The following is a 24769-nucleotide window of genomic DNA, read 5'->3' as shown; positions in this document are numbered from 1 at the left end:
CTGGACCTGCGCGTCCGGAGCCTGTGCTCCGCAACGGGAGAGGCCGCAACAGTGAGAGGCCCGCGTACCGCAAAAAAAAAAAAAAAAAAGTTCAATAACGTCCACGTTTGATTCCCAGCACTTGTTTAGCTTATTTACATAGAAAGAGTTTTTCTGTTTAAAAACTATATTAGACTATCTCAATATTTAATTTAATCAACTTATAATTTGGCATGTTTTCTGTCTGAGATAAAGAGAATTAGTCCGTATATATTACAATGTTTAGCAAGAAGTACATCTAAGAAAGCTCCCTTATATTGTCGTATGGTTTTTTACCTATTTTTAGATTTTTTAATGCATTTTTTAGGTGTGGTAAAAAAATGTAACATAAAATTTACCATCTTAACCATTTTTTAAGTGTACAGTTCAGTAGTGTATATTCACGTTGTCATTATACGCAGATGACATGATTCTCTATATAGAAAACACTAAAGACTCCACACAACACTATTAGAACTGATAAATTCCTCAAGGTAGCAGGATACGAGATTAACATACAGAAATCTGTTGCATTTCTTTAGACTGACAATGAAATATCAGGAAGAGAAAGTTTAAAAATATTCCTTTAAAATCGTGTCCAAAAAAAAAAACACCTAGGAGTAAACCTGACCAAGGAGGTGAAAGACTTATACACTGAGAACTAGAAAACATTGATAAAGGAAATTGAAGACTATTTAAAGAAATGGAAAGATATCCCATGCTCTTAGATTGGAAGAATTAATTTTGTCAAAATGGCCATACTACCCAAAGCAATCTACAGATTTATTGTGATTCCTATCAAATTACCCATGACATTTTTCACAGGACTAGAACAAAAAATCCTAAAATTTATATGGAGCCACAAAAGACCCAGAATTGCCAAAGCAATCCTGAGGAAAACGGACAGAGCTGGAGACATAACCCTCCCAGATTTCAGACTGTACTACAAAGCTGCAGTAATCAAAACAGCATGGTATTGGCACAAAAACAGACATATGGATCAATGGAACAGAACAGAGAGCCCAGAAATAAACCCGTGCACCTATGGTCAGTTAATCTACGACAAAGGAGGCAAGAACATACAATGGAGAAAAGACAGTCTCTTCAGCAAGATCCTGGTTTCAATTCTTTTGGCTAGGACTTCCTGGTGGAGCAGTGGTTAAGAATCCGCCTGCCAATGCAGGGGACACAGGTTCGAGCCCTGGTCAGGGAAGATCCCACATGCCGTGGAGCAACTAAGCCTGTGTGCCACAACTACTGAGCCTGCACTCTAGAGCCCGCAAGCCACAGCTACTGAAGCCCGCGTGCCACAACTACTGAAGCCTGTGCGCCTAGAGCCCGTGCTCTGCAACAAGAGAAGCCACTGCAATGAGAAGCCTGTGCACCGCAACAAACAGTAGCCCCCGCTCACCGCAACTAGAGAAAGCCCGCGCACAGCAACGAAGACCAAACACCGCCAAAAAATAAATAAATGAATAAGAAAAAGAGTTTAAAAAAAATGTTTTTGGGTATATACCCAGAAGTGGAATTTCTGGATCTTATGCTAGTTTTATTTTTAATTTTCTAAGAAAACGCCATACCATTTGCCATAGCAGTTGCTCCATTTAATATTCCTGCCAGTAGTGCACAGGGGTTCCAGTTTCTCCACATTCTCACCAACACTTTTTTTTTAATAGCAGCCATCCTAATGAGTGTGAGGTGATGACTCACTACGGTTTTGATTTGCATTTCCCTGATGATTAGTGATGTTAACCGTCTTTTCATGTGCTTGCTTACCATTTATATATCCTCTTTGGAGAAATATTCAAGTCCTCTGCCCATTTTTAAATCAGGTTATTTGATTTTTGTTGTTGAGTTGTAGGAGTTCCTTATATATTCTGAATATTGACCCCTTATCATATATATGATTTGCAAATATTATTTCCCACAGGGGTAGGTTGCCTTTTTACTGTTTTCATTGTATCTTTTTTTTTTAACCACCAAAGAAACTATTATTACTATAATTTAAAACTTTTTTTTTTTTGGTTGTGACATTTTTTTAACCACTTTGTTGAGGTATGATTGACAAAGCTATACATATTTATTGTATACAACTCCGTGAGTTTGGGGATAAGTATACATTGATAGTATCCTTTGATGCACAAAAGTTTTAAGTTTAATATATTCCCTCTTGTCTATTTTTGCTTTTGTTGCCTATTTATTATATGCCTTCTGGTTGCCTTTTGATGTCATATCCAAGAAATCATTGCCAGAGTCCATGTCATGAAACTTCTCCTATATTTTCTTCTAGGAGTTTTGTAGTTTGGGGTCTTATGTTTAATTAATTTTGAATTAATTTTTGTATATGGTGAAAGATCAGGATCCAACTTCATTCTTTTGCACGTGGATATCCAGTTTTTGCAGCACCTTTTGTTGAAGAGACTGTCCTATATCCATTAAGTGGTCTTGGCACCCTTGTCAAAAAGCATTTGACCATACGTGTGAGGGTTCATTTCTGGGCTCTCTATTCTGTTCCATTGGTCTGTATGTCTGCGTTTATGCCAGTATTGATAATTGGGAGTTCGTAATATGTTTTGATATCAGAAAGTGTGAATCCTCCAACTTTGTTCTTTAACTTTTACTTTATAAATTCCGGTGGAAAGTCACCATATTACAATCATTTAAACAGATTTTCACAGTCCGATGAAAATGGAAGGTTGAGCAAGTGCTGGGTGTGTCTGGACATTTGGTCTAATTATCTAGTTTCAAATGCAAATTTTGCTTCAACCACAGATCACACAGATTTGCTACTACAGTATCAATTCCACAAAATAATTGCATCTACCTGTCTTTATGAACGTGATCTGTAATTTATTCTCCATGTCACTATTTTTGTCATGAAAAAGTTGGAAGATATACATATATGTAAAATCACTTGAATCCCCACCATCTAGAAATAATCAGTTGTTAATATGTGGCATAGAATATCCTTCCAAACTGTTCACAATGCAAATATATGCACAAAAATTGTTCTTAGCTGCATTGGTAAATAAATGATCTGAAAGAATCTATACAAAAGCGTGTGTCTGTGCAAAATGGAATTATATTATTCACACTTCTTTCTTTTCCACTTAATGATATTTCATGAGTTAAAAAAAATAGATATGTAGATCTGCATCATCGTTTCTAAAAGCCCCTTTGTATTCCACAGCCTTGTGTCTACCATGGCTGGTCATGTCTGCTTTGGGTATGGGACTGTGCCTCGTTGGTTTTTTTTCTTTTATGAGCAATGCGGTGGTTACACTCTTTACATCCAGCTTCACCCACTTGATTATTTTTTGAAGATAAATTTCAAAAAATGAAATTACTGGGTAGAATGTAAACTATTCTATTGAGTTCTGATGGCCTACAGCTAATTGCCCTCCTAAAGTGTCAATTTATATGCCCACTGACAATAAACACAAGTGCCTATTTACCTAGGCTCACGCCAACACTTTCCCAATTTTCTAAGTGAAAATGGTATATCTTCACTGCAATTTGCACTTACTTGTTAGTAATGAGGTTAAACATTTTACTGTTAATTTTTTAAATTTAATTGCATCATCTTTTTAGTTTTAATTGTGAAGTTTTAAAATTATGAAATGTTCTTCTTTTGGGAATTAGTGTTTTTGCCTGTTTTTCAGTTGCCTTGTTCACTTCACCATAATGATTTTTAAGTTTTATCTTATAGTCTTAAGTTATAGACAATACCATGACTAGAACTATTTTCCAATTTTCTTTTGCCCACTATGTTGATGATGCTTTGTTTTTGCTCTTCAGATGCCTCTAGTATTTGTGCGTCTGTGTGTGTGTGTGTGTGTGTGTGTGTGTGTGTGTGCGCTTAAAGCTGTTAATCTCTATCGTCCTGGCTCCTGGGTTTCTTGTCATGCCTAGAAACATGCCCCCTTTTATCACGATTATATCAGTATCTGCCTGCATTTTTCCAATGGTTTTATGGTTTGCTTAGCATTTTTGGCCTTCGAATTTCAAAGGTTAAAAACTAGCACTTCACAAGGCATTTTGTCATTTAAACGACAATAGAAATGTCCAGATTTCATACGCCCTCACGGGCACCCCACCTCAGTGTACGAAAAGTGGGGCTGAGTAGAACCTACAAAGTTACATTTAGTGAATTGTTACTTCTTAAGCGTTCACTGCATGCTCAGAGACCTTTCTAAGGATGTGTCTGTCTGCTGTTATAGTTAAGCCTTTGAGAACCTTTTTTTAAACGCTAGAACTGGTAATGGAGACTGCCAGTAATTTATCACATAAGTCTGTTTGCTGCAACTGTGAGCTTAGATGAAAATGCTAACAAGGATTATTTCCCTTTCTCTTCTAGATTTTACAGGAAGACCAAACTTGTTGGTTTTCAAGACATGGAGTGTGTGCCTTGCGGAGACCCGCCGCCCCCCTACGAGCCACACTGTGAGTAACGCCATACAAAGAGCAGAGGGGCTCTGGGCCTTTTTAAAAACCTTTCTTCAGTGGACAAATGGAACAAAATCTCTCTCTACTGCGGGGCTTAGAGTGCGTGGCCTTTTATCAGGAGTCCAGCAGGACAGAAAGCCCTTTTGTTGTGCGTCTCAGTCAGCAAACTGCATCCATTGATTAGAATCTCGGGTGAAGCACAGAGGCGTTGCTGCTGCCATGTCCCATTCAGACTCTTATCTTTTTTTTGTTGTTTTTTTTTGCGGTACGCGGGCCTCTCACTGCTGTGGCCTCTCCCGTCGCGGAGCACAGGCTCCGGACGCGCAGGCTCAGCGGCCATGGCTCACGGGCCCAGCTGCTCTGCGGCATGTGGGATCCTCCCGGACCGGGGCACGAACCCGTGTCCCCTGCATCGGCAGGCGGACTGTCAACCACTGCGCCACCAGGGAAGCCCCAGACTCTTATCTTTCATTCTAGATCATAACTCAGGCAACTCCAGTTAACTAGGGGGTCCACATCCTACTGCGTCGTGTCTTTGTGCCGGGCTCTTCCTAGGCCCCAGACGCTGTCGTGGGGTGGCTCCCAGGCATTTCTGGAGACATTCCCCTTGGGGAATGGCGATCACCTGCCGAATGAGCGTGCATCCTAGTTCATTTCATTCCCTCCTTCACTTTTCTTATCTAACAAATAAGTAAAAAGAGAAAACCCATTACATGCTGGTAAAGAGAAAATTGTGCCTTTTCTTCTTTGTATTAACATTACTTGAACTTTTTGACCATATTTTTTCCTTAGATGGAAAAGGTGTTTGTTTCAGGTTATCAACCTGCATTGATTTTGAATAGGAAAGAGTGATTCCTCACTCTTCTTAATCCTAAATACAAATCTGGCCAATGAAAACCCACAGGTGAGGGGCCAGGAGAGAAGTCAGAGGGCGGGCGCCCCCCAACCCCGGCCCCCAGGTGTGCTCAGGGCAGGCTCGTCTCCGCTGAGCAGGGCCTTCCTGAGCTGTGGGAGCAGCGAGGTCCAGTAGGAAGGCTGGAGGAGGGCGCCGTCCCTGCATGGGTTGCTCTTGACTTCGGGGAGCATGAGTAATACAGATGTTTATTTAGGGATTAGTCTGGTATAATTTTCTGTGCATGGGATCTGACCTCTTGCTTCTTTTTGTGACAGAAGCCCCCTTTAATCCATTGAAAGTCATTGCATTATTTGATAAGGTCACATGGTACTTTTGTTTCCAAGAACATCATGGCATTTTGCAGTCCCTACTATTAGGTCCTTTACCAAAGCGCATTGCTTTCTACATTTGAAGTGACGGAAAGGCAAAGAACTTGACCCTTTCCAACTTTTATAGAAACATACCCTGACCCCCCATCTTTGTAATAGGTCAACGCTCGCCAAGTAACTCATTGCAATTAACAGATGCAGTACTGAATACCTGTTATGTATTGGTCACAATTTGTTTTACTTGATTTTCTCAATGTCCTCATCAGCTCGTATTCGTCATTGAGGACACTGGGTCCAGAGGGTTAATAACTTCCCATTGTTGGCTGGTGATGGGCAGGGACAATATTCAATCCCAGGTCTAACTCCAAATACTGCGTTCTTTCCCCCCACGCCCTACTGTCTCGCTAGAAAAACCCAGCTGTCCAGTCTGTCCTCTGTTGGCTGGTGTAATCCACTCCATGTTGACCTTTTCCTGTATTATTTGCTTTGAGGTTCGTCATTTAACAAAAACTCTAAAAATCTAACATAGGGGAGATACTGAAAGAGTCTCTTTTTGCTACACAGCCCATAAAAGGACACGTCCCCTTGCCAGTTAAAATGTGGCCGCAACCTAGTCTGGCCAGTGGCTCAGCTCAGCCATCATTTTGGCCAGAAGGCCAAGATTATGCCCTTCCTGCTAAACGACCGTAAAAAGATTTAGGGAAGAAATCAGCATTGCCCAATTTAGAGTTGGAAAGTCCTAGAGGGTTTTTTTTCCCTTTAATTTATTGAGTTTAAATTTAATGTAATCTAGTCATAAGTCTGAGGCACTGGAATCCTTTGCCTTGGGGGATCTGGCGTGGCGTGGACATCATAACGTAGCCTGTCAATGTAGATCTCACATTTAACCTTTAATGTCTTGTAGAGCCGTAAGTTATAATTTGAAAAGAAAATTGGCTGGTTTAATTTATGTGTATAGATATGTTTCTCCCTATATGAGACTTTTTAGAAAGCAAAGAAATACAAATTATTTTTCAGAGTCAGAAATGCAGTACACACAGCTGATAGCTTTTGGATTTATGAAACCACTGTCTGGTGGTCTTTCGTGAGCCTTAATGCTTATCACTTGGAAGGAAAGTTTGCTGCCTTTGGCACAGTTCTTGGGAATAATTCCAGAACGCAGCTAATCTCTTCAAAAGAGATCTTGAGGTCTTTGGGGGACATTATGTAAGGCGCCTTATGTTTTCATTACTTCTACTTCGGGCTTTTCCACTCAACCACGAAAAACTGCTCCTTCAGTGATCTTCCCCGAGGAGTTGCTGTGTTGTTTAGACGCTAAGCTCGAAGGTGGTGGCGCCTCTCAAGCTACCTGGAGAGATGGGGCTTGTTTCAGTGACACACGTGGCAGCGGGAGGCTGGCCTCCCCAGGCCCAGCGGCAGCCCTGGAGTCTGGGGGCTGTGGCCTCTGCAGCAGGACGCTCCCCACAGCTACTTTTTCAGGTTCTGCCTCAGTCCCCCGTCCCCCCCAGCACTCTCAGCGGGCTGCTGGGGTGTGTACTTCCCTGGTCAGGCTCCTGAAGGAGAGAATCTGATCGGTGCAGGTAAACACCACCGTCCTGGGAGGTGCAGCCTTTCCCACTTACCTGCTGAACAAATACTTGGGTTCCTGCTGGGAGCGTGCACACCACGGGACACACGTAGACCCAGTCCTTCCCTTCATGGAGCGTAGGGTGCAGGCGGCTAGCTGTCGAGTCACTCAGGCGCCGCACACCTGGATGCACCTGGTGGATCAGTCCCACCTGGGAGGATGCGCGGCTTCAAGAAGAAGTGATGGGTGATGACTGGGGAGCCGGAGGGGGGCTGCCCCGACTGTGACTTTCCAGCTGTGACCTAAGGATCGGCCAGGGGAGGATGAGAAGGAGGAAGCTGGGGCAGGGGCGGGGTGGGTCGCCGAGGCGGGAAGTGCCCTTGGACTTGGCCCCGGAGATCTTTGGCGGCCATTTTAGGGAGTGATGGAAACAGAAGCCAGATGACGGTGATGTAGGAGGTTGTGCAAGGAGAGCAGCAGAGCCAACGGTAGGCCACTCGGTCCAGAGCTCTGGCTTGAAGGTGACGCGCGGGAGGGTGCAGGCAGGGCAGGGTTTTGTTTTATGTTGTTCGCAGGCAGGAGACACATCTGCCTGTTTGCAGGCTGAGGGGAAGGTCCAGTTGAGAGGGTCTGACTGTTCTATGTGAGAGAACAAAAGAATGATGTCACGTCAGGTTTGTTGAAGGATCCAGAGAAGGGTCGGCCTCTGGTGGCGGCGAGGGCTCCGTGCTGTAACCAGGGCCCGGCGGGGCGCAGGTGGGCAAGAAGCCGGGCTTGTGCGTCCAGAGTCCCGCGAGGCGCTCTCGTTCTTGGCCGCGTGTGCGGCAAGCACGAGGTGCCCCTCTGCCGGCGGAGGCTGGACAGGCACAGGTGGCCGAGGGTCTCATCCCAGACAGTGGACGGACTAGATTAGATTAAGCGGTGGGTTTCCCAGGAGCACCGAGGGTCCGCTGGAGTTAGTGGTCCTGGTGAGGCCTCGTTTGCCTCTGCTGTGATATCCGTAGGGGTCCTGCTGCCACAAGACATACCTAAATTGTACCCCAAATGCACAGCTTATAGCAAGCAACAAAGGAGTCCTTAAAGAGGATGACTGTCTGTGTTAATAACACCAGAATAATTTTAAATGACTGTAAATACCTTTTTTTATGATACCTGAAGCAAACCGAAGATTTGCTTCGCGAGATTACGAGAAAACTTAACAGAAAGCACAAGATTGACGACTTCCCATATTTCCGTCCACTCTCCGAAGGGCCACCCAGGCCCGTCCCTGTCTTGGCTGGTGTAACTGTGACGGGTGACTGAACTCCCCGGGGGCTGGGTTTCATGTCTGTAAAATGGGGTGCCCCCCCCCCCCCCCCCCCCGCTAAGGCTGATGTGAGTAGGAGATGGTCGGTGTCTGTGATCCTCTGTGCGGTGTCCGGGCGGGCAGGAGCTCCAAGCTCTCAGCCCCTTCCCTGCCCCTTCCACCACGCGGTGCGTCCTGGGTGCCTCGGCCTCACCTCCTAGCATGTGGGAGAAATTGCTGTCTGGAGAAAGGGCCGCGGGCCTGCCCGGGGGACTGGGGCAGTGGTTCAAAGACCAGCAGTGAGTGTGGGAAGCCGCCCCGCTCAACTGGACAGGGGGTGACAGGAGATGGAGGACACGTTAGCCATCAGATGACAGATCTGTTCTCTGCAGCTTCGATTTGTCATCAAGAGTGTCTCAGTAGGCGTTTCTCTCCCTGTAGGGCATACCTGTATTCCTTGTAAACTGATTTCAGAAACTAGGAGGGACTTCGCTGGTGGTCCGGTGGTAAAGAATCCCCCCTCCAATGCAGGGGACGCGGGTTCCATCCCTGGTCGGGGAACTAAGATCCCGCATGCCGCAGGGCAACTAAGCCCGGGCGCCACAAAGTACAGAGCCCACGCGACACAACTAGAGAAGCCCGCGCGCTGCAACTAAGACTCGACGCAGCCAAAATTAAAAATAAATAAATAAAATAAATATTAAAAAAAAAAACTAGAAGGAAATTTCTGTCCCCCCTGACTCTTTATATTGGCCCAGTCTTAAGGAGTCCTCAGAAGCTTGGCGTCTACCAGCAACAGAGTGTAGGACACAGCCTGGGGCCAGGCTCCGCCTGGACCGATGGTGTCGCGTCGGGCAAGTCAGGTCACCACTTTGAACCTCCACTTACTCCTTGGGAAATGGGGCTAAGCATGCCATGTTGGTCGAGTTTAGATAGAACTGAACGGACTCGCGTCCAGAAGCACACCAGCCTTCTTCCCGATGGTGCCTGCGGCCCCGCCCACCCCAGGTGTACCCTTCGCGGGGTACGGGGGCTGGGAACTGCCCCACTCGGGGAGGGTCTCAGATGCAGCTGGCTGTGATGTTGCCTTGCTGGTCCTCCCCCTGCACTGGGGGCTGAGCAGTGAAGGTTACCTAGAAAGGGGCTGCGGTGGGCTTTTGCGTTTGGTTACTCGGCTGGCCGAAGAGTCCCTACTCCGGCCGGCTGCTCTCCTCTCTGTCCCATGGCGCAAGGCCTCATGCCCGCTGCCCGGCCAACATGAGCTTGAAGCTCTCCTCCCCACAAAGGAATGATGGACGTGTGAACGTCAGCTAGTCTGCCTGTAGCATTAGTTCGTGAGGAAGTCTGGTTGACATCGCTGTAGACGCAGATAAATAAGTGGCAACCTTTACGTGGAAACCCCTGCTTCAGGCTTTGCCCCTCATCATAGCTTCACCTCCTGATAAGGTGCAGCTGTTTAGAGCATTAGGAGAAATAGAGGAAAACACCAGGAAATTTTAGAACTGTGTCCTGCCACGGGCCTGATAAGAAATGCAGATTTGGTGTGATTTCTTTTAGACCTGTTTACTTAATTTGGAACTGTAGTTGGAACAAATGGTTTTGAAAAAATTCAAAGCGGTTTTTATTTAAGGGTGTTTAACCTAGATGTTTGCTTTGTTCAACGAGCACGTGATTCCCAAGAGATAAGCGATCAGATAAGTCGCCGGGTGGGGGAGAAGGAAAGTCAGGAGCTGTGCTAACCTGCAACTGTTTAGGAATTTACATGACTCAGTACTCTCAGAAAACCCGCAGGTCTCTGTACCAGTAAGTAATACATCACATTAGGAAAGATTGATTGTTTTCCAAAGGAAACTCAAACTGTCTTGTAAATAACGAATAAAACTAATTTCAGAGTAAACTTTTAAAAGAATTATTTGCTCATTAAAGATAGTTTTTATAGTTTAATAGAAAAAAAAGGGGAGAACATCATAAACAAAACATTTCCAGCATTAGCACATACAAAACAAAATACAGCCTTCTGACGGCTTTCATTTCAGTATTTTTTTCTATCTCTACTACTGATCTTTTTTTAAAATAGGTGTAATGATGCTGTACATAGAATTTTGTATCCTTTTTCCACCTGAGATGTATATTTTTTCACGTACAATTCTAAACATTAATGATATTTTCGAGTGAGTATGGCGTGGGCTTTGGACTTCAGGTGGATTGGATTTCAGGGCTGTCTCTGCCACACACATTGCTCTGTCCACATGTGCGTGAGCCCTTCCACAGGTGGGCAGGTGGATGGATGTCCACAGGTGTTTGTGTGTCCAAAGGCACTGATGTTTTTCTCTCTTGATCTGCGATGCTAAATTGTTTTGAAGTAAGGGTGCCTGGTAAACACCTCTTTTAAAGAAAACCAATTTAAAAGGAAATAATGGGGAGTGTCCTGAAATCGATGCCAGTATGGGTTTTCCAGTTACTTGTGGTGAAACACAGGCGACCTCAGCTGCCACCTGTGTTTCAGCTGAACCCCTGAGGTTCAGAAGCCAGTTCCTGCCATCCTGCCAGCACCCAGGACTCTTCATACTACCGGGGACTAAAACACTCACTGAATCTGATCAGAGTGAGTGACATAGAATGAGATGCAGAGAGATGCATGCAATCCAAAAGAGTTATAGCGAATCCATTTGCTTTGGAAACACCATGTGATGTTATTGCATCTGGGTGTGTTTTCTGTTTCTGCAACAGAGAGTTCTTCTCCTGGGCTTGCTAATACTTAGTGGCCTGACTTCCTGGAGTCCTTCCTGGATCCTCTGCAGGACAGGCCCACAAAGCCACCCTGTGCTAATTAAGGGTTCAGTTTACAGAGGATGCTCACGGAGTCTCTGGTCCTCAGGCCGTGACTCTAAGTGTCGGGCGGGGGGTCTGGTGCCCTGGGTGTGCTGGTGGAGCCCGGCTTCCAGACTGCTTCAGGACAGATGGGGCCTCCTGGACCTCCTAAATGGTGGAGAAGGGCAGCTTCTTCAAGATTTGGGTCTTTCCTGTTAAACAGAACAGGGTGGAGAATAGGAGAACAATGAGATCTAAGAAAACAGCCTGGGCTACAGGACAGCCTCCCCAGGCATCTGAAGCAGGTTCCCCGTGCTGGTCACTCTTTATTCTTTGGTTTAGGGAACCATTCTCCTCTCTTCCTTCCACTTTCCGTAGTTGTCTGCTTTTCCTCCCTTTCTTTTTCTCAGTATTATGTGATTCCCTTACTTTATTGACAAACCGTCTAAAACAGTGGTCACAGAAGGTTGCTTATGGGGGAACCAAAGAGACGGAAATCCACCAGGGCTCCCTGTAGGGTCCCGGCACGAATGTCCTGCCTCGAGGACGCCTCGTGAGCCCCCGTGGGGTCCACCTAGGCTTTACTGTGGGTGACGCTCTGTCAGCCCAGCCAGCCTGGCAGAGGGCAGGAAGTGGGGGAGCAGCTGAGACAGGCAGAGAAATGGACGCAGGGAGAAGCTCAAGGGCAGCTGTGTGTCCAGCGGGGAGGACGCAGGACCCCACGGGGCAGCCACAGAGCGCCGAGCACGCCGTGACTTTGTGCCATTTAGTGTAGAGCAGAGGGACCAATTCCACCTCAACGACTGACCCCCCCGGGCTTTTCTAATGCCACTCACGACAGGCATTGCAGTTTTCATTATTGCTCTGGACCCAGAAAGGGTAAGGGAGGGGAGACCCCATCACATTTGTTGAAATCTTTTTCAGAAAACAGAAAAACTGCTGTAATTTCTTTGAAATGATTTCCATTGCTAATGGTTAACCTGTTTTTTAAGCAGACTTGCTTCTGGAGGTAAACAACTGTTTTCTAAACATAGGTTGACAGTTCATTATAGCAAACTCCTCGTTTTCCAAGGATATTGAAAAAGTAGCAGGGCAGTTTTAACATCTTGGCCTCTTTAGAGAGAAAAAAGTGCGCGGTAACTGCAGCTGCTTTGAACGATTATTTAGCTGTTTCGGGTATTTATCTTTCCTTAGCCCTAGCTTCATTAAAGTTATAAAAATCAAAAAATTTCAAGTGAAAGATGTTTCTTACACTCATGCGCTCTATGTGCATTCTTTTCTCCCGATACAAAATTGCCAGATATTTGTAAGCCATTCACTTGGTCCCGCATAAGAAGAAGAACAGGAAGGGGCAGTTTAGCTGCCTCCACTGGGTCCGTGGACCGTGTCCCCTGAGTCTGGAGATGCTCTGAGAGCTCTGGTCAGCTGGCTGCCGTCTGGGAGGTGGGAGAGTCCTGGTCTGGAGACGCTGAAGGCTTTGATCCCGCCCTTCGAGCGGGGCGGTTGATTATTACCCAGTCGGCTATAAATCTAGCTTCTCGGCCTTTATCTTCACTCTCTTTCAGACATTTAAAGTCAATGAACTCGTTTAAATATTTGCTCACGAAGAAACAGGTTGTGGTTTGTTAAAGGCCATCCCTAAATTAAATGCATGTTAGATTAAGTGCAGTTTATTTAAAAAATATAAAATCCAGCAGGCCTGTTTCATTAGGTTGTGGACTTTTACAAAGGGTACAGTGATTTGTGTGTGTACCCATTAAACGCTTGAAATAAATAGGTGTGGAGAAAAGCCGTCTCACAGTTTATGCCGGACCCTTAGTGGAAACACTCAAAGTTGCAGCTTAGCGATGACTCCCTCTCTTAGAGCAGAGTATTTATTCTCAGGAGGTGCTGTGCCAGGGCTCCTGCTGCCTGGAAACCAGCGCTTGGTCCTTCAGGGGCCACATTCCAAGGGCGCCTGGAATACGTAGCTGCCCCCATGGAGGGGGGTCTTTTTGTCTTTAAACGTGGGTGAGCGCCCGGCTGCTTCCCACGCCAACTGCTTGACGAGGGATGTCATTGGAGGAACATTGCTTTGAGGAGGGAAAAGAGAAGCATCAGGAGAGTTTAAAATAGCAAGCAGGGGGGCTTCCCTGGTGGCACAGTGGTTAAGAATCCACCTGCCACTGCAGGGGACACGGGTTCGAGCCCCGGTCCGGGAAGATCCCACATGCAGCAGAGCAACTAAGCCCGTGTGCCACAACTACTGAGCCGACGTGCCACAACTACTGAAGCCCACATGCCTAGAGCCCGTGCTCCACAATGAGAAGCCACTGCAGTGAGAAGCCCGCGCACCACAACAAAGAGTAACCCCCGCTCCCCGCAACTAGAGAAAGCCCGCGTGCAGCAACGAAGACCCAACACAGCCAAACATAAATTAATTAATTAAAATCAATAAATAAAATAGCAAGCAGGGCTTGAGTTCCGGAGGGTACGACACTCCATCCGCGTCCCGCAGCCTGTGCTGCCCTCACAGAGCCAGGAGGTGGTCTCAGGGCAGAGAGGCAGGACGGGCGCCCAAGTCGGGCCTGCGTCTCCAGGCCAGCTCGGAAGGACCAGGAGTAAGAGTTTAATGTCAAACTTAAGGAAAAAACATTGAAACTATACTTGAAATGTAGTTGAGTCATCCTACTTGAAAAAGTAATGTAAAATAACTCAAAGGGAAAATAAAAAGTTCAAAAAAAAATTTTTTAAATAACTCAAAGGGTGGAAAAGGTAGTAGAAAGTAAAACTTGGAAGCTTAAACTCAGATATCAAATAGGAATTAAAAAAATAATAATATCCCATTTCAGGTGTTTAAACAAGTATTTTAACTGCTTCGTTTATTATTTTGACCATATCAGAGAAATTAAGCGTTTGTGAGGGTTTTGTCTATATACTAATCATGTATCCATTTTCTTAAATATTCAGGACGCTTCTTTTCTCAATACTGTACAATTATAAGGAAAGGGAAGAAGTGTTTCTTTTGTCTTTAACTGTTCCAAAGTAATTTTTTAACTTTATTGAAATGTACTTGGCGTACAAGAAGAGGCATCCATTTTACGTGCACAGTTCAGTGGGTTTTGACAGATGTGCACAGCTGTGTTATCATCTGCCCCAGGGAAGATGTGAAAGTCTTCCCAAAGGGGAGTCATCTCAAGCAGAGCCTGGAGTCACCTCAGAAGGGCTCTCTTTATCATACTTACCATTGTCTTGAAGATAGGGTTTAGACATCTTTTTGTTCGCTTGCATTTAAAAAAAATGTATGTATGCATATATTACTGTTTTCTGTCCATGTTTCCCTTTCTATGTGGAGACCAAAGGGTTATGGTGTGAAATGTCGAATTTTGCATTTAAATGATTTTCTGCAAAACCTCCAGTATCAAAGTTAAGAAGTGCACTGAAAATCCATCATCCCTGGAAAGCTTTCCAGTGGTCGTAAGAGGCAGGCTTTGCTTTAAAATGAGGAAAATTACTTTTTCTAATTTTTGGTGTTAGGCTGCTTAGCTCAGGAAGTCTGCCAGGGAGTCCTTTTTGGGGGCCTAATGCTAGTCTGGAAAGCAGAGGACATACAGACAGCTCTCTGATGTGATAACTGTCGACCAGTCTGTCCTCTTGTTCACGGACAAATGTACTGGATCCTACTCTGGGCACTGACGTGGCCCCAGGGACCCTGCAGTGAAAAACACAGACTAAATTCCCAGTGCGCAAGGAGTCGACGCCCTAATACTCCGGGGGAGGGGGTATTATGTAAGATAAGGTGGTCAGAAGAAGGCCTGTCCCAGGGCCCCTGATGCAGGGAGGAGGGCAGAGCATGGGCAGAGGCGGGAGCCCAGCCAGTGGGTGCAGACCAAGGAGGACCCTGTCCTCTGAGGGAGAATGTTAACTGCAGGAGTGACGCGATCTGACGTCACATTTCACCGTCTGGGAGGTGGACTTCAGGAGAGCAAGGGAAGAAGCGGGGGACCAGTTCAATGCAACGGTTTTAGCTGCTTCGATAAAAGGATGCACTTAGAGGAACGGGCTTTCCACCCGTTTCTCAAGAGTTAATTTTTTTTGGCTGCGTGTATTAACAATGTAATAATATTTGTTATATTCTACCTGCTCTGTGATGTCAAAGCAAATTACAGAAGAATAACGTTCAGTTGATTTTTTTCTAAACTTGGGCAAAACACAAATTTTGAAGAGGTGAACTTACGATTCTATATCACATCGTAAGATTTTACTGCACGATAAATGTTTTCTATTACTTTAGGCCCTGGAACACAAGAAGGATCTAAAAAATAAGATCCTGGAAGTTTCTCTCTTACTTCTAATGCTCATTAGCACTGAAAGGACACTCACATAACTACCTCGTTTGATCATCCCAAGACTAATGCCGACCAATATCTACTTGATGTTTTTGTGGATTAGCTCATTTAATCTTCATTATGAAGAGGCTTGCCTTTGAGTCCTGGTCCTAACAGCTAACTTTCAGATGAATTATTTAACTTGTCTGTGTCCCAGTTTTTTCATGTACCAAAGGAAGATTCTTAATAGGTTTAAAAGAGGAAATAAAGCCCCCCCAGTTGAAGTCCTGAATCTGCTTCACATTCCAAACCTCAAGACATATATGCTCTTTCCAACCTAACCCAGACTTGGGTTCTTTACCATAAGGTCTGTCAACTGTCAGGTTATAAATAAAATAAGAGCAGGGTCAATTGTGCTGTAACAGAGATAGCAAGAAACACAGTCCAAATCCAGATTTTCTCTTCAGTCTAGAGCCAGCCACATGAAACTGGGCAGAGACATACACACGTTTTTTTTTTCTTAGTTGGAAGTTAATGGGTGGAAATAATTTGAGTTTCATCATTTTAGAATAATTTCACAGAAGATTACTTCTTTCAGGGACTTCCCTAGTGGCGCAGTGGTTGAGAATCCGCCTGCCAATGCAGGGGACACGGGTTCGAGCCCTGGTCCGGGAAGGTCCCACATGCCACGGAGCAACTAAGCCTGTGCGCCACAACTACTGAGCCCGCGAGCCAGAACTACTGAGCCTGTGCTCTAGAGCCCGTGAGCCAGAACTCCTGAGCCTGTGTGCCACAACTACTGAAGCCTGCGCACCTAGAGCCCGTGCTCCGCAACAAGAGAAGCCACCACAATGAGAAGCCCGCGCACCGTAAGGAAGAGCAGCCCCCGTTCGCCGCAACTAGAGAAACCCCGCATGCAGCAACGAAGACCCAATGCAGCCAAAAACAAAAAAATTACTTCTTTCAATACTGCAGTGAGGTAACTAAGAATTATCCACTTTACTAATAACAGGGAAGCTGAGAAGTTCAGGAGGAGAGTCCTTAGGTGGAAGCATGCTGAGCTGGACACTGCCTTTCCCGAGGATGAGGTCTAACGAACAAGGTTGTGCTTTCACGGGAACACGGAGTCCAGGGCCCCCAGTGGAGCCTGGCACTCAAGGGGTTAAGCACAGTCCTGCGCAGGAACTAGGAGGGCAGGGGCCCAAGTTTCATGTCTTTGTTCCAATTCCCAGATGGCAACCCGGTCTGTTAGTCGCAGTTGAAGCAAAACTATTTTTGAGCCTGTGTATCCTACAGCACAGATGGTTGAGGCCATAATAATGTGTTTCTTTTATGGTGTCTTTTCTGTTTCTTGGTGTAGAAGTTTAAAAGCTTCATTGTTTCATCAGTCAAATAAACGCAGCAAGACCTTATGGGACTGTGGGACAATAAAAGGAAGAAAAACATCCTTGAACGCAGGAAAAAATCTTTTTCTTTACTCTGTTTACAGAGGAATGCTATAGACAATCTACGGCCATTGTGGGCTTTATAATTTTTTCAGTGTTAAATATGGTATTTATCATAATTACGGTACCAAACAGTTATAATCCACCCGGTGCCAAAGACAAGTCTAAAGTACCGAGCTCTCTCTGGGCATCACAGACTTTCTCCAAACAGCACCAGGCGGTGAAAGTCGCTGGTCGATCGCGCGGTTGAACTGCGGGCAGTGGAGGCCTGGGGTTCACATCCCAGTCTCACCAGCCACTCTGCTGTGACAGTTGCCTTGTCTGTCCTTCCCTTCTTTTCCCCACAAAGATATGCATGATAACATGTGGCACAGCTCTGGTGGGGGACAGGTCTCTAAGCAAAGTGCTCTGGAAGCAAGATTAAGAAGAACAGAAACCAGGGGACTGCCCTGGTGGTCCAGTGGTTGAGAATCCGCCTGCCAGTGCAGGGGACGCGGGTTCCATCCCTGGTCCGGGAAGATCCCACATGCCGCGGAGCAACTGAGCCCGGGCGCCACAACTAGAGAGAAGCCCACGAACCACAACGAAGAGCCCTCATGCTGCAACTAAGACCCAACGCGGCCATAAATAAATAAATAGATAGATAGATAGATAGATAGATAAGCTGCTTGTTTCAGCTTCAAAAAAAAAAAAAAGAAGAAGAGCAGAAACCAAGTTCAGTTAAATAATTGACCAAGTCTCAGCTACTGGGACTTTCCGCCTCGTGGCAACAGGTCCCGAGCCAGGATTTTCCCCCTCCCGGGGATGCTGCTGCCTGTTGGGCTGGACGTCAGGATCCCCTCCGACCGCCAGCCTTTCAGGTCACTCCCCACACCCCCAGGCCTCCGGGGTTGTCTTTCTACCTTTTGGGAGCCTGAACCCCTCATCCTAACCCCACCCCAGCACCTCTCTTAATGCCCTCCTGACCCCTTTGCCTGTCCGACCTCCTATCACACTTGTTCCAGGCCTCTCGCTGGGCTGCTGAGCGCCCTTGAATCCTGTTTTCCTTTGGTTTTTTTGTTGCATTTCTGAGGGCACTGCCAAGGACACACACATCTTGAGGAGCAGAAAACTGTTTATCTTGTCCATCTATACTGTCCATCTATAACCTTTTGTCTTGCTGAGAATACAGCTGTTCACTTCAATGCCTTACTTTTTTTTTAATTTTAAAAAAAATTTATTTGTTTTATTTATTTATTTTTGGCTGCATTGGATCTTCATTGCCGTGCGCAGGCTTCTCATTGTGGTGGCTTCTCTTGTTGCAGAGCACAGGCTGTAGGCGCACAGGCTTCAGTAGTTGTGGCTCGCAGGCTCTACAGGGCAGGCTCAGTAGTTGTGGCTCGTGGGCTCTAGAGCGCAGGCTCAGCGGCCATGGCTCACGGGCTTAGTTGCCCCGCGGCATGTGGGATCTTCCTGGACCAGGGCTCGAGCCCGTGTCCCCTGCATCGGCAGGCGGATTCTTAATCACTGCGCCACCAGGGAAGTCCTCAATGCCTTATAAATGTAGTTGATTTTCATTTTCTGGATAGAAACATTGACCTTCGGTACTAATAAGATCCAAAGCAAACTTAAAGAAACGAGAAAAGGAAAACCTTTACCGCTCCCTGTTGGTAACAGTCGATCAGCAGTGACTGGCCAGCTTCAGTGACCAGAGCCCTTGGGGAACAACAGGCCTGGTGAGGACGAGGCTCGCTTCCCAGCTGCTCCTCAGCCCTCCCGCCAGGACCGTGCCGGGGCTCAGTGCATCCGCCCCCGGGTGGGGTGTCCTCCTCTGGCGCCTCAGGGCTCCCGGCCCGGTGTCGGTGGAAGCTGGTGGCTCAGTGCAGAGCAGCCACTGCTGGCAGATTTGGGCAGGAGGGCAGGTCTGCAGGGTGCAGAGGAGATGGCGGGTGAGAACCAAGTAGAGACTGGTGGGAGGGAGAAGACGACAGAGATCCAGGTATTTGGAAGGCCAGTTTTCAAAGCAGTACGTACCCTGCTGGGTGAGAAAGGACATCCTTAAACCATTATTCTTCTGGCCGTTGAAAGACAAAGTACTCATTATTGTGGTCAGAGTGAGTGATGGTACTGTGGCTCCTCAGCTTCGAACAAAACAGAGCCCTGCTGGCAGGATACAGTGCTTTGTCCTTCGGGGGTTGAGGGCTGTCAGCTCACTCGGCGTCTCCGAGGGCGTTTGCACCGGTGGACACGCGGCTGGTGATGGACGGAGCAACGGAGACGCTCTGGCTGGTGCCGTCTCTCAGGAAGAAGGTGCTGGGCTCCCAAGACTCCGTTCAGACATGCTGTGGGAGCCCATTTACTTAGGCGGGTGAGGTTCGCAGTGGAAAATATGGCCTCAGTTGGACAGGGAACCAAGCCCATCTCTACACACACCAAGCGGAGACTTGGTGACTTCCGCCGATTTTCAAAAATCACGTTTTCTAACCACGCAGGTTAGTAATTGAAGTCAGAAAATGTAGTTGGGTAGCTGTGTTGGTGAGAATCTGAACCCACCACATTCCTCCTTCAGTTCACACCATCAGCTTATTGCAAATACATGCATCACCGACTTCCTGACCCTAAGGTGTCCCCAGGCGGGAGCAAGAGTGACTCTCAGCTAAAAGGTCACGGGTAAGGTCGAGGAGAGACAAGAGGGTGAAACCTCCCCGACGTTGGGTAGAATTTCCCGTCGGTCAGCATGTCTTTTTGGTCGTGGACGCTGTGCCGGCCAGGTGGTGGTCCAGCCTGCTTCCTCTTCACTGTCTCCCCTTTACCCCTCTTCCTCTCACATGAGAGGGTCTGTCTTCCCACGTTGGCTATCCACCAGGTTGCAGATGCTCACCGAGCATGACCATCCACCCTCAGGAAAGGATAAGTTAAATTCCTTTGTCCACAAAGACAGTTGTCACACACCCATGGAACTGGCCTTTTTTTCTGCTGCAATTTCACAGTGAGGCCAGACCATCTAAATATTGGCAATAGAACCAGGCAGATACATACATGACAAAATACAGATTTCAGACAGTCATTTGTATTAATCCCTCTTCCTGCAATGCCCCTTTTTTATGCATTGAATTTAAATATGTATCATTGTTTATGCTTAAAGTCTGTTTCTGTTTATCTGTCTGTATGTCGGTAATAAGTCCAAACTGTGGTCTTAGTGCTCAAGGAGCTGGAACAGAAAGAAGCATATTGTTTTAGTTTATTCTCTCCAAATCCTGTACCAACAGTGCTTAATACAAGGCTTTGAGAGAGGCTTGGCGATCTTGGACAAACATTGTACTCAGCTGGGACTCTCACCTTGTGTCTCATCCACACAGAATGCTCCGCCAGTGTATTTAAGAAGCAGTGAGGGCAGGTCCTATAGCTCGTGTGCCACATGCCTCTAGAGAGGGACCAGAGGGCTGCTTCAGCGTCTTGGCAGGTGTACCCCTGCTCTGTATTCTCTGAACTATCTCTGTGCCTGACCATTCATATTTTTCTGATTTGCCTAAAGTTCTTTTTCCCAAAGGCTTTTCTTAGTAATAGCTTTCCCATTTCATTCACAGTATTCCATGAGTTTGAGTTATTTTGCTCGTGGTCGCTTATTCTTATATAACACTGCTTCTGTTACCATTGGGAAGTCATATGGTGGGACCCTTTGAGGTACTCAGATAGAAGTAGTGATAGCTGTTTCTTTTGTAAGAAACGCGTCTAAACTTCTGGGGAGAGTCATGCTGGTTTGTCTTCATTGTGAATTTTCCTTCTGAATTTTCCTGCCCTCTAGGGCCGTGTGACAAGAACCCAGGCTGTCCCATCAGTGTACTCAGCGGCCTGCCCACTATGTAGGTGGTTCAGTTGGTTTAAAAGACACTCCAGATTCTGACATAATAACAGTTAGAATATAATGTCTGGTTCCAAGTAATAACAGGAAGAAGCATGGCTAATGTAGAAGGTTCTCTGTGGGAGGCACCATGCTAACCCTCCATGTGCATCACCTCGTTCAGGTCTCACAAAAGTCCTACGAGGTAGATACTGTTATTTCCTGATTTTACCAATAAGGAAACTGGGGTTGTCATTTGCTGGTGGTAACACAGCTAGTAAACGGCAGAGCCAGCTCTTAACCAAGAGTACGTGCAGCCATATATACAATGGAGTATTTCTCAGCCATAAAAAGAAACCAAACTGAGTTATCTGCAGTGAGGTGGATGGACCTAGAGACTGTTGTACGGAGTGAAGTAAGCTAGAAAGAGAAAAACAAACACCGTATGCTAACACATATATGTGGAAGCTAAAAAAAAAAAAAAATGGTTCTGAAGAACCTAGGGGCAGGAAAGGAATAAAGACACAGACGTAGAGAATGGACTTGAGGACACGGGGAGGGGGAAGGGTAAGCTGGGACGAAGTGAGAGAGTGTCATGGACATATATACACTACCAAATGTAAAACTGATAGCTAGTAGGAAGCAGCTGCATAGCACAGGGAGATCAGCTCGGTGTTTTGTGTCCACCTAGAGAGGTGGGATAGGGAGGGTGGGAGGGAGACGCAAGAGGGAGGAGATATGGGGATATATGTATGTGTATAGCTGATTCACTTTGTTATACAGCAGCAACTAACACACCATTGCAAAGCAATTATACTCCAATAAAGATGTTAAAAAGAAAAAAATAAAAGAGTATGTGCAGCATTTTACAGTAAATGTTAAAGCCAGGAAAAGAGAGGAGGAAAAAAGGATAAAGGCCCGCAGATGTCCATGTACCACACTTGGACCAGTGGAGGGAGGCTTCTGTCCAATCCTTTTTAAAAGTTGAGCTCTGGACCGTCAGCAGCAAAGTGAATTCATCAACCAGCAGTGCTTCTAGTTCCAGCAGCATCCACCTGCACGGCAGCTCTGGGAGAAAGAGCTGTGTGTTTGCTATTTTAATTCTCGGTAGAATCAGGTTCATGTGAGCACGACTTGCATGAGCTCCACTTATATGAGCTGATGTCCACTAGAATCTGCTGTTGTCTGTTATTATGTGTATTAACTTATCTGCATGGTCACTGCTACTATTTTCTGCTCCTACATCAGTAGGCCTAATTACATGCAGTTTCTCTACATAATCAAAATCCTGGTACTGCGTTCTTCTCATCTGTAACCCTTTGATTAGTAATAGTGTTCTGTCAGTTCCAAACTATTACCAATCAGTTACCTCATTTCTCCACTGACTTTAGTTAAGATTTTCTACAAGGGACGACTGTATAGCACAGGGAACTTACCCAATATTCTGTGATAACCTATATGAGAAAAGAATCTAAAAAAGAATGAATATATGCATATGTATAACTGAATCACTTTGTTGTATACCTGAAACTAACACAACATTGTAAATCAACAGTGCTCCGTTAAAATTAAAATATTTTAAAAAGTAAGAACAAAAAAAGGATTTTCTAAGAGCAGAGATAATGTTGCAGATAAGAACTGAGAGGCATGTTATTTAAAGAAGTTTCTTTAAATAACACACCTCTTCTTTTAATCACACACCTCTTCTAGGGTAAGAAATTCAGAAAAATGTTTTGATGAAAGCTTTCCAGAATACGAAACGGAGCTTTGATTCATATCACTAGTGTTTTCATTGCAAGATTCGGACTTTCCTTCTTCAATTCAAAAGAAAATAATGGAATAATTGGAACCATTTTGGAATATTGACTATAATCGTATCTTTTTAAATGTCTTGTAATAGAGAGTAATGTGTATTAATAATCTAAAGGAAAGACTCTGTATATAAAGATTATGAGAATAGACATGAATGTGAAGGACACTTCTAAAGGCTTTAAATTTAAGAATGCATAGAATTACATCCACCTCCCTCGCGCTCCCTCCAGCTTCCAGCAGGACACTTCACATTTTCTTCATAGTTTCCTCCCAACAAACATGGTAACAAGCGGAGAATAGCAATAAGGCAGCGATGGGCAGGCAGCCCAGAGGGAAACAGAAATTGATCAAGGCAGAATGGCAGATGGAGAGAGGGCTCAGAGGTCCTCCACGGGGGTCTCAGGGTCTCCTGCTCTCAGGAACCTGAGGAGCCGCCATCCCATAATCCCACAACCAGGGCGCCCAACCGTGCCATCACAGGGTACCCTGGGTTTCTTTGGTTCTGTAGCCTTTCAGCTTTTACATGTCACTTTATTTATCCTCAGTGGTTAGCCCAACTTGGCCAAGTGGGAAATAAAGATACAAGAGTTGACTTCTCAGAGGTGGGTTCTGCTTATGATAATACCGTATTTGTGACTCATCTGTATTCGTGTTAGAAGAAAGCAAGCTTGAGTCCACCTTGGGGTTCTGCCTTGATTCACTTGCATTTAAGTCATGAAAGGACTCGTAATTAGGGCAGTGCCTGCAAGGGAACTTAAAAGAAGGAAACGAGCTCAGAAGTTCTGTATTTATAAACAAATGTTAAAACATTGCTCAACAAAGGAAAAATGCTTGCCTAGCTGCACTGTTTTTGATGTGCTCTCAGTTCAAAAAGGAAAATCAATAAAAACAGTTTAGGGCACTAACTTGGGAACTCAGCACTCAGAGCATGTTTGAAAACTGGTGTGACATGATGAACTTTTGGTTTCACTTGCACACAACTGACTGCCCCAAATACAGATGTTAGAAGATGGTCTGGCCAATGTTTACTAGGCTCAGATTCTGGTAAACAGAAACGTCAAGTTGAATGATTTGGGTGAAGCTTCAAAAGTGAGGTCAGAATGATTCCTTTTAAAAAAAGATGCAAATCCTAGTATAATCCTTCTATCATTCCTTTGAAAAATGATACTTTCTTAATGTAAATAATCTTGCTTAGTGAGTAATGAGATCTTGCTTGAGTTGTGATTACTATTTGTTACAAACTCCCACTGAGCTTCGCGCCTCTTCTTTTACTTTGTGATATCGTATTTTGAAATCACATTTTAGTTTCATTTTAATTCAGAGATTCATTCAACAGTAAATTTGTAGGCAGCTGCAATGGGCAAGGTCAGTAATTTTTTAAAAATATGGTAGTTCTATTTGTAATTTTTTAGGAACCTCCATTTTATTGTTTTCCATAGTGGCTGCACCAATTTACATTCCCACAAACAGTGCAGGAGGGTCCCCTTTTCTCCACATTCTCACCAACACTTGTTATTTCTTGTCTTTTTGATGATAGCCATTCTGACAGGTGGGAAGTGATATCTCACTGTGGTTTTGGTTTGCATTTCCCTGATGGTTAGTGATGTTGAGCATTTCATGTGTCTGTTGGCCATCTGTTGTCTTCTTTGGAAAAATGCCTGTTCAGGTCCTCTGCCCATTTTTTAATCAGGTTGTTTGGGTTTTTTTGATATTCAGTTGTATGAGTCCTTTATATATGTTGGATATTAACCCCTTATCAGTCATATCATTTGCAAATATCTTCTCCCATTCACTAGGTTTTTTGTTTGTTTCGTTGATGGTTTCCTTTGATGTGCAAAAGCTTTTTAGTTTGATTAGGTTCCAATTGTTTCATTTTGCTTTTGTTTCCCTTGTCAGAGGAGACAGATCTCAAAAACTATTGCTAAGGCCAGTGTCAAAGAGAGTACTGCTTGTATTTTCTTCCAGGAGTTTTGTGGTCTTTTCATTTAGGTCTTTAATCCATTTTGAGTTTATTTTTGTATAGAGTGTGAGAAA

At 45.2% G+C, this 24769-nt stretch overlaps 1 protein-coding gene across 7 annotated transcripts in view; it reads left to right on the top strand.

Moving 5' to 3' along the window:
* TNFRSF19 (TNF receptor superfamily member 19) overlaps positions 1-24769 on the top strand; it is a 158443-nt gene that overhangs the window by 40236 nt on the left and 93438 nt on the right. For all 7 annotated transcript variants that reach the window (XM_049701313.1, XM_049701316.1, XM_049701312.1 and 4 more), the window contains one exon: positions 4376-4461. In XM_049701313.1, the coding sequence (XP_049557270.1) occupies positions 4376-4461 (86 nt within the window). The remainder of the gene's footprint in view (positions 1-4375; positions 4462-24769) is intronic.

The sequence above is a fragment of the Orcinus orca genome, chromosome 18 (assembly GCF_937001465.1).
Source record: "Orcinus orca chromosome 18, mOrcOrc1.1, whole genome shotgun sequence".
Classification (NCBI taxonomy): Eukaryota; Metazoa; Chordata; class Mammalia; order Artiodactyla; family Delphinidae; genus Orcinus; species Orcinus orca.
Note: the sequence above shows the minus strand (reverse complement) of the source record. Positions and strands in the feature narration are given on the sequence as shown.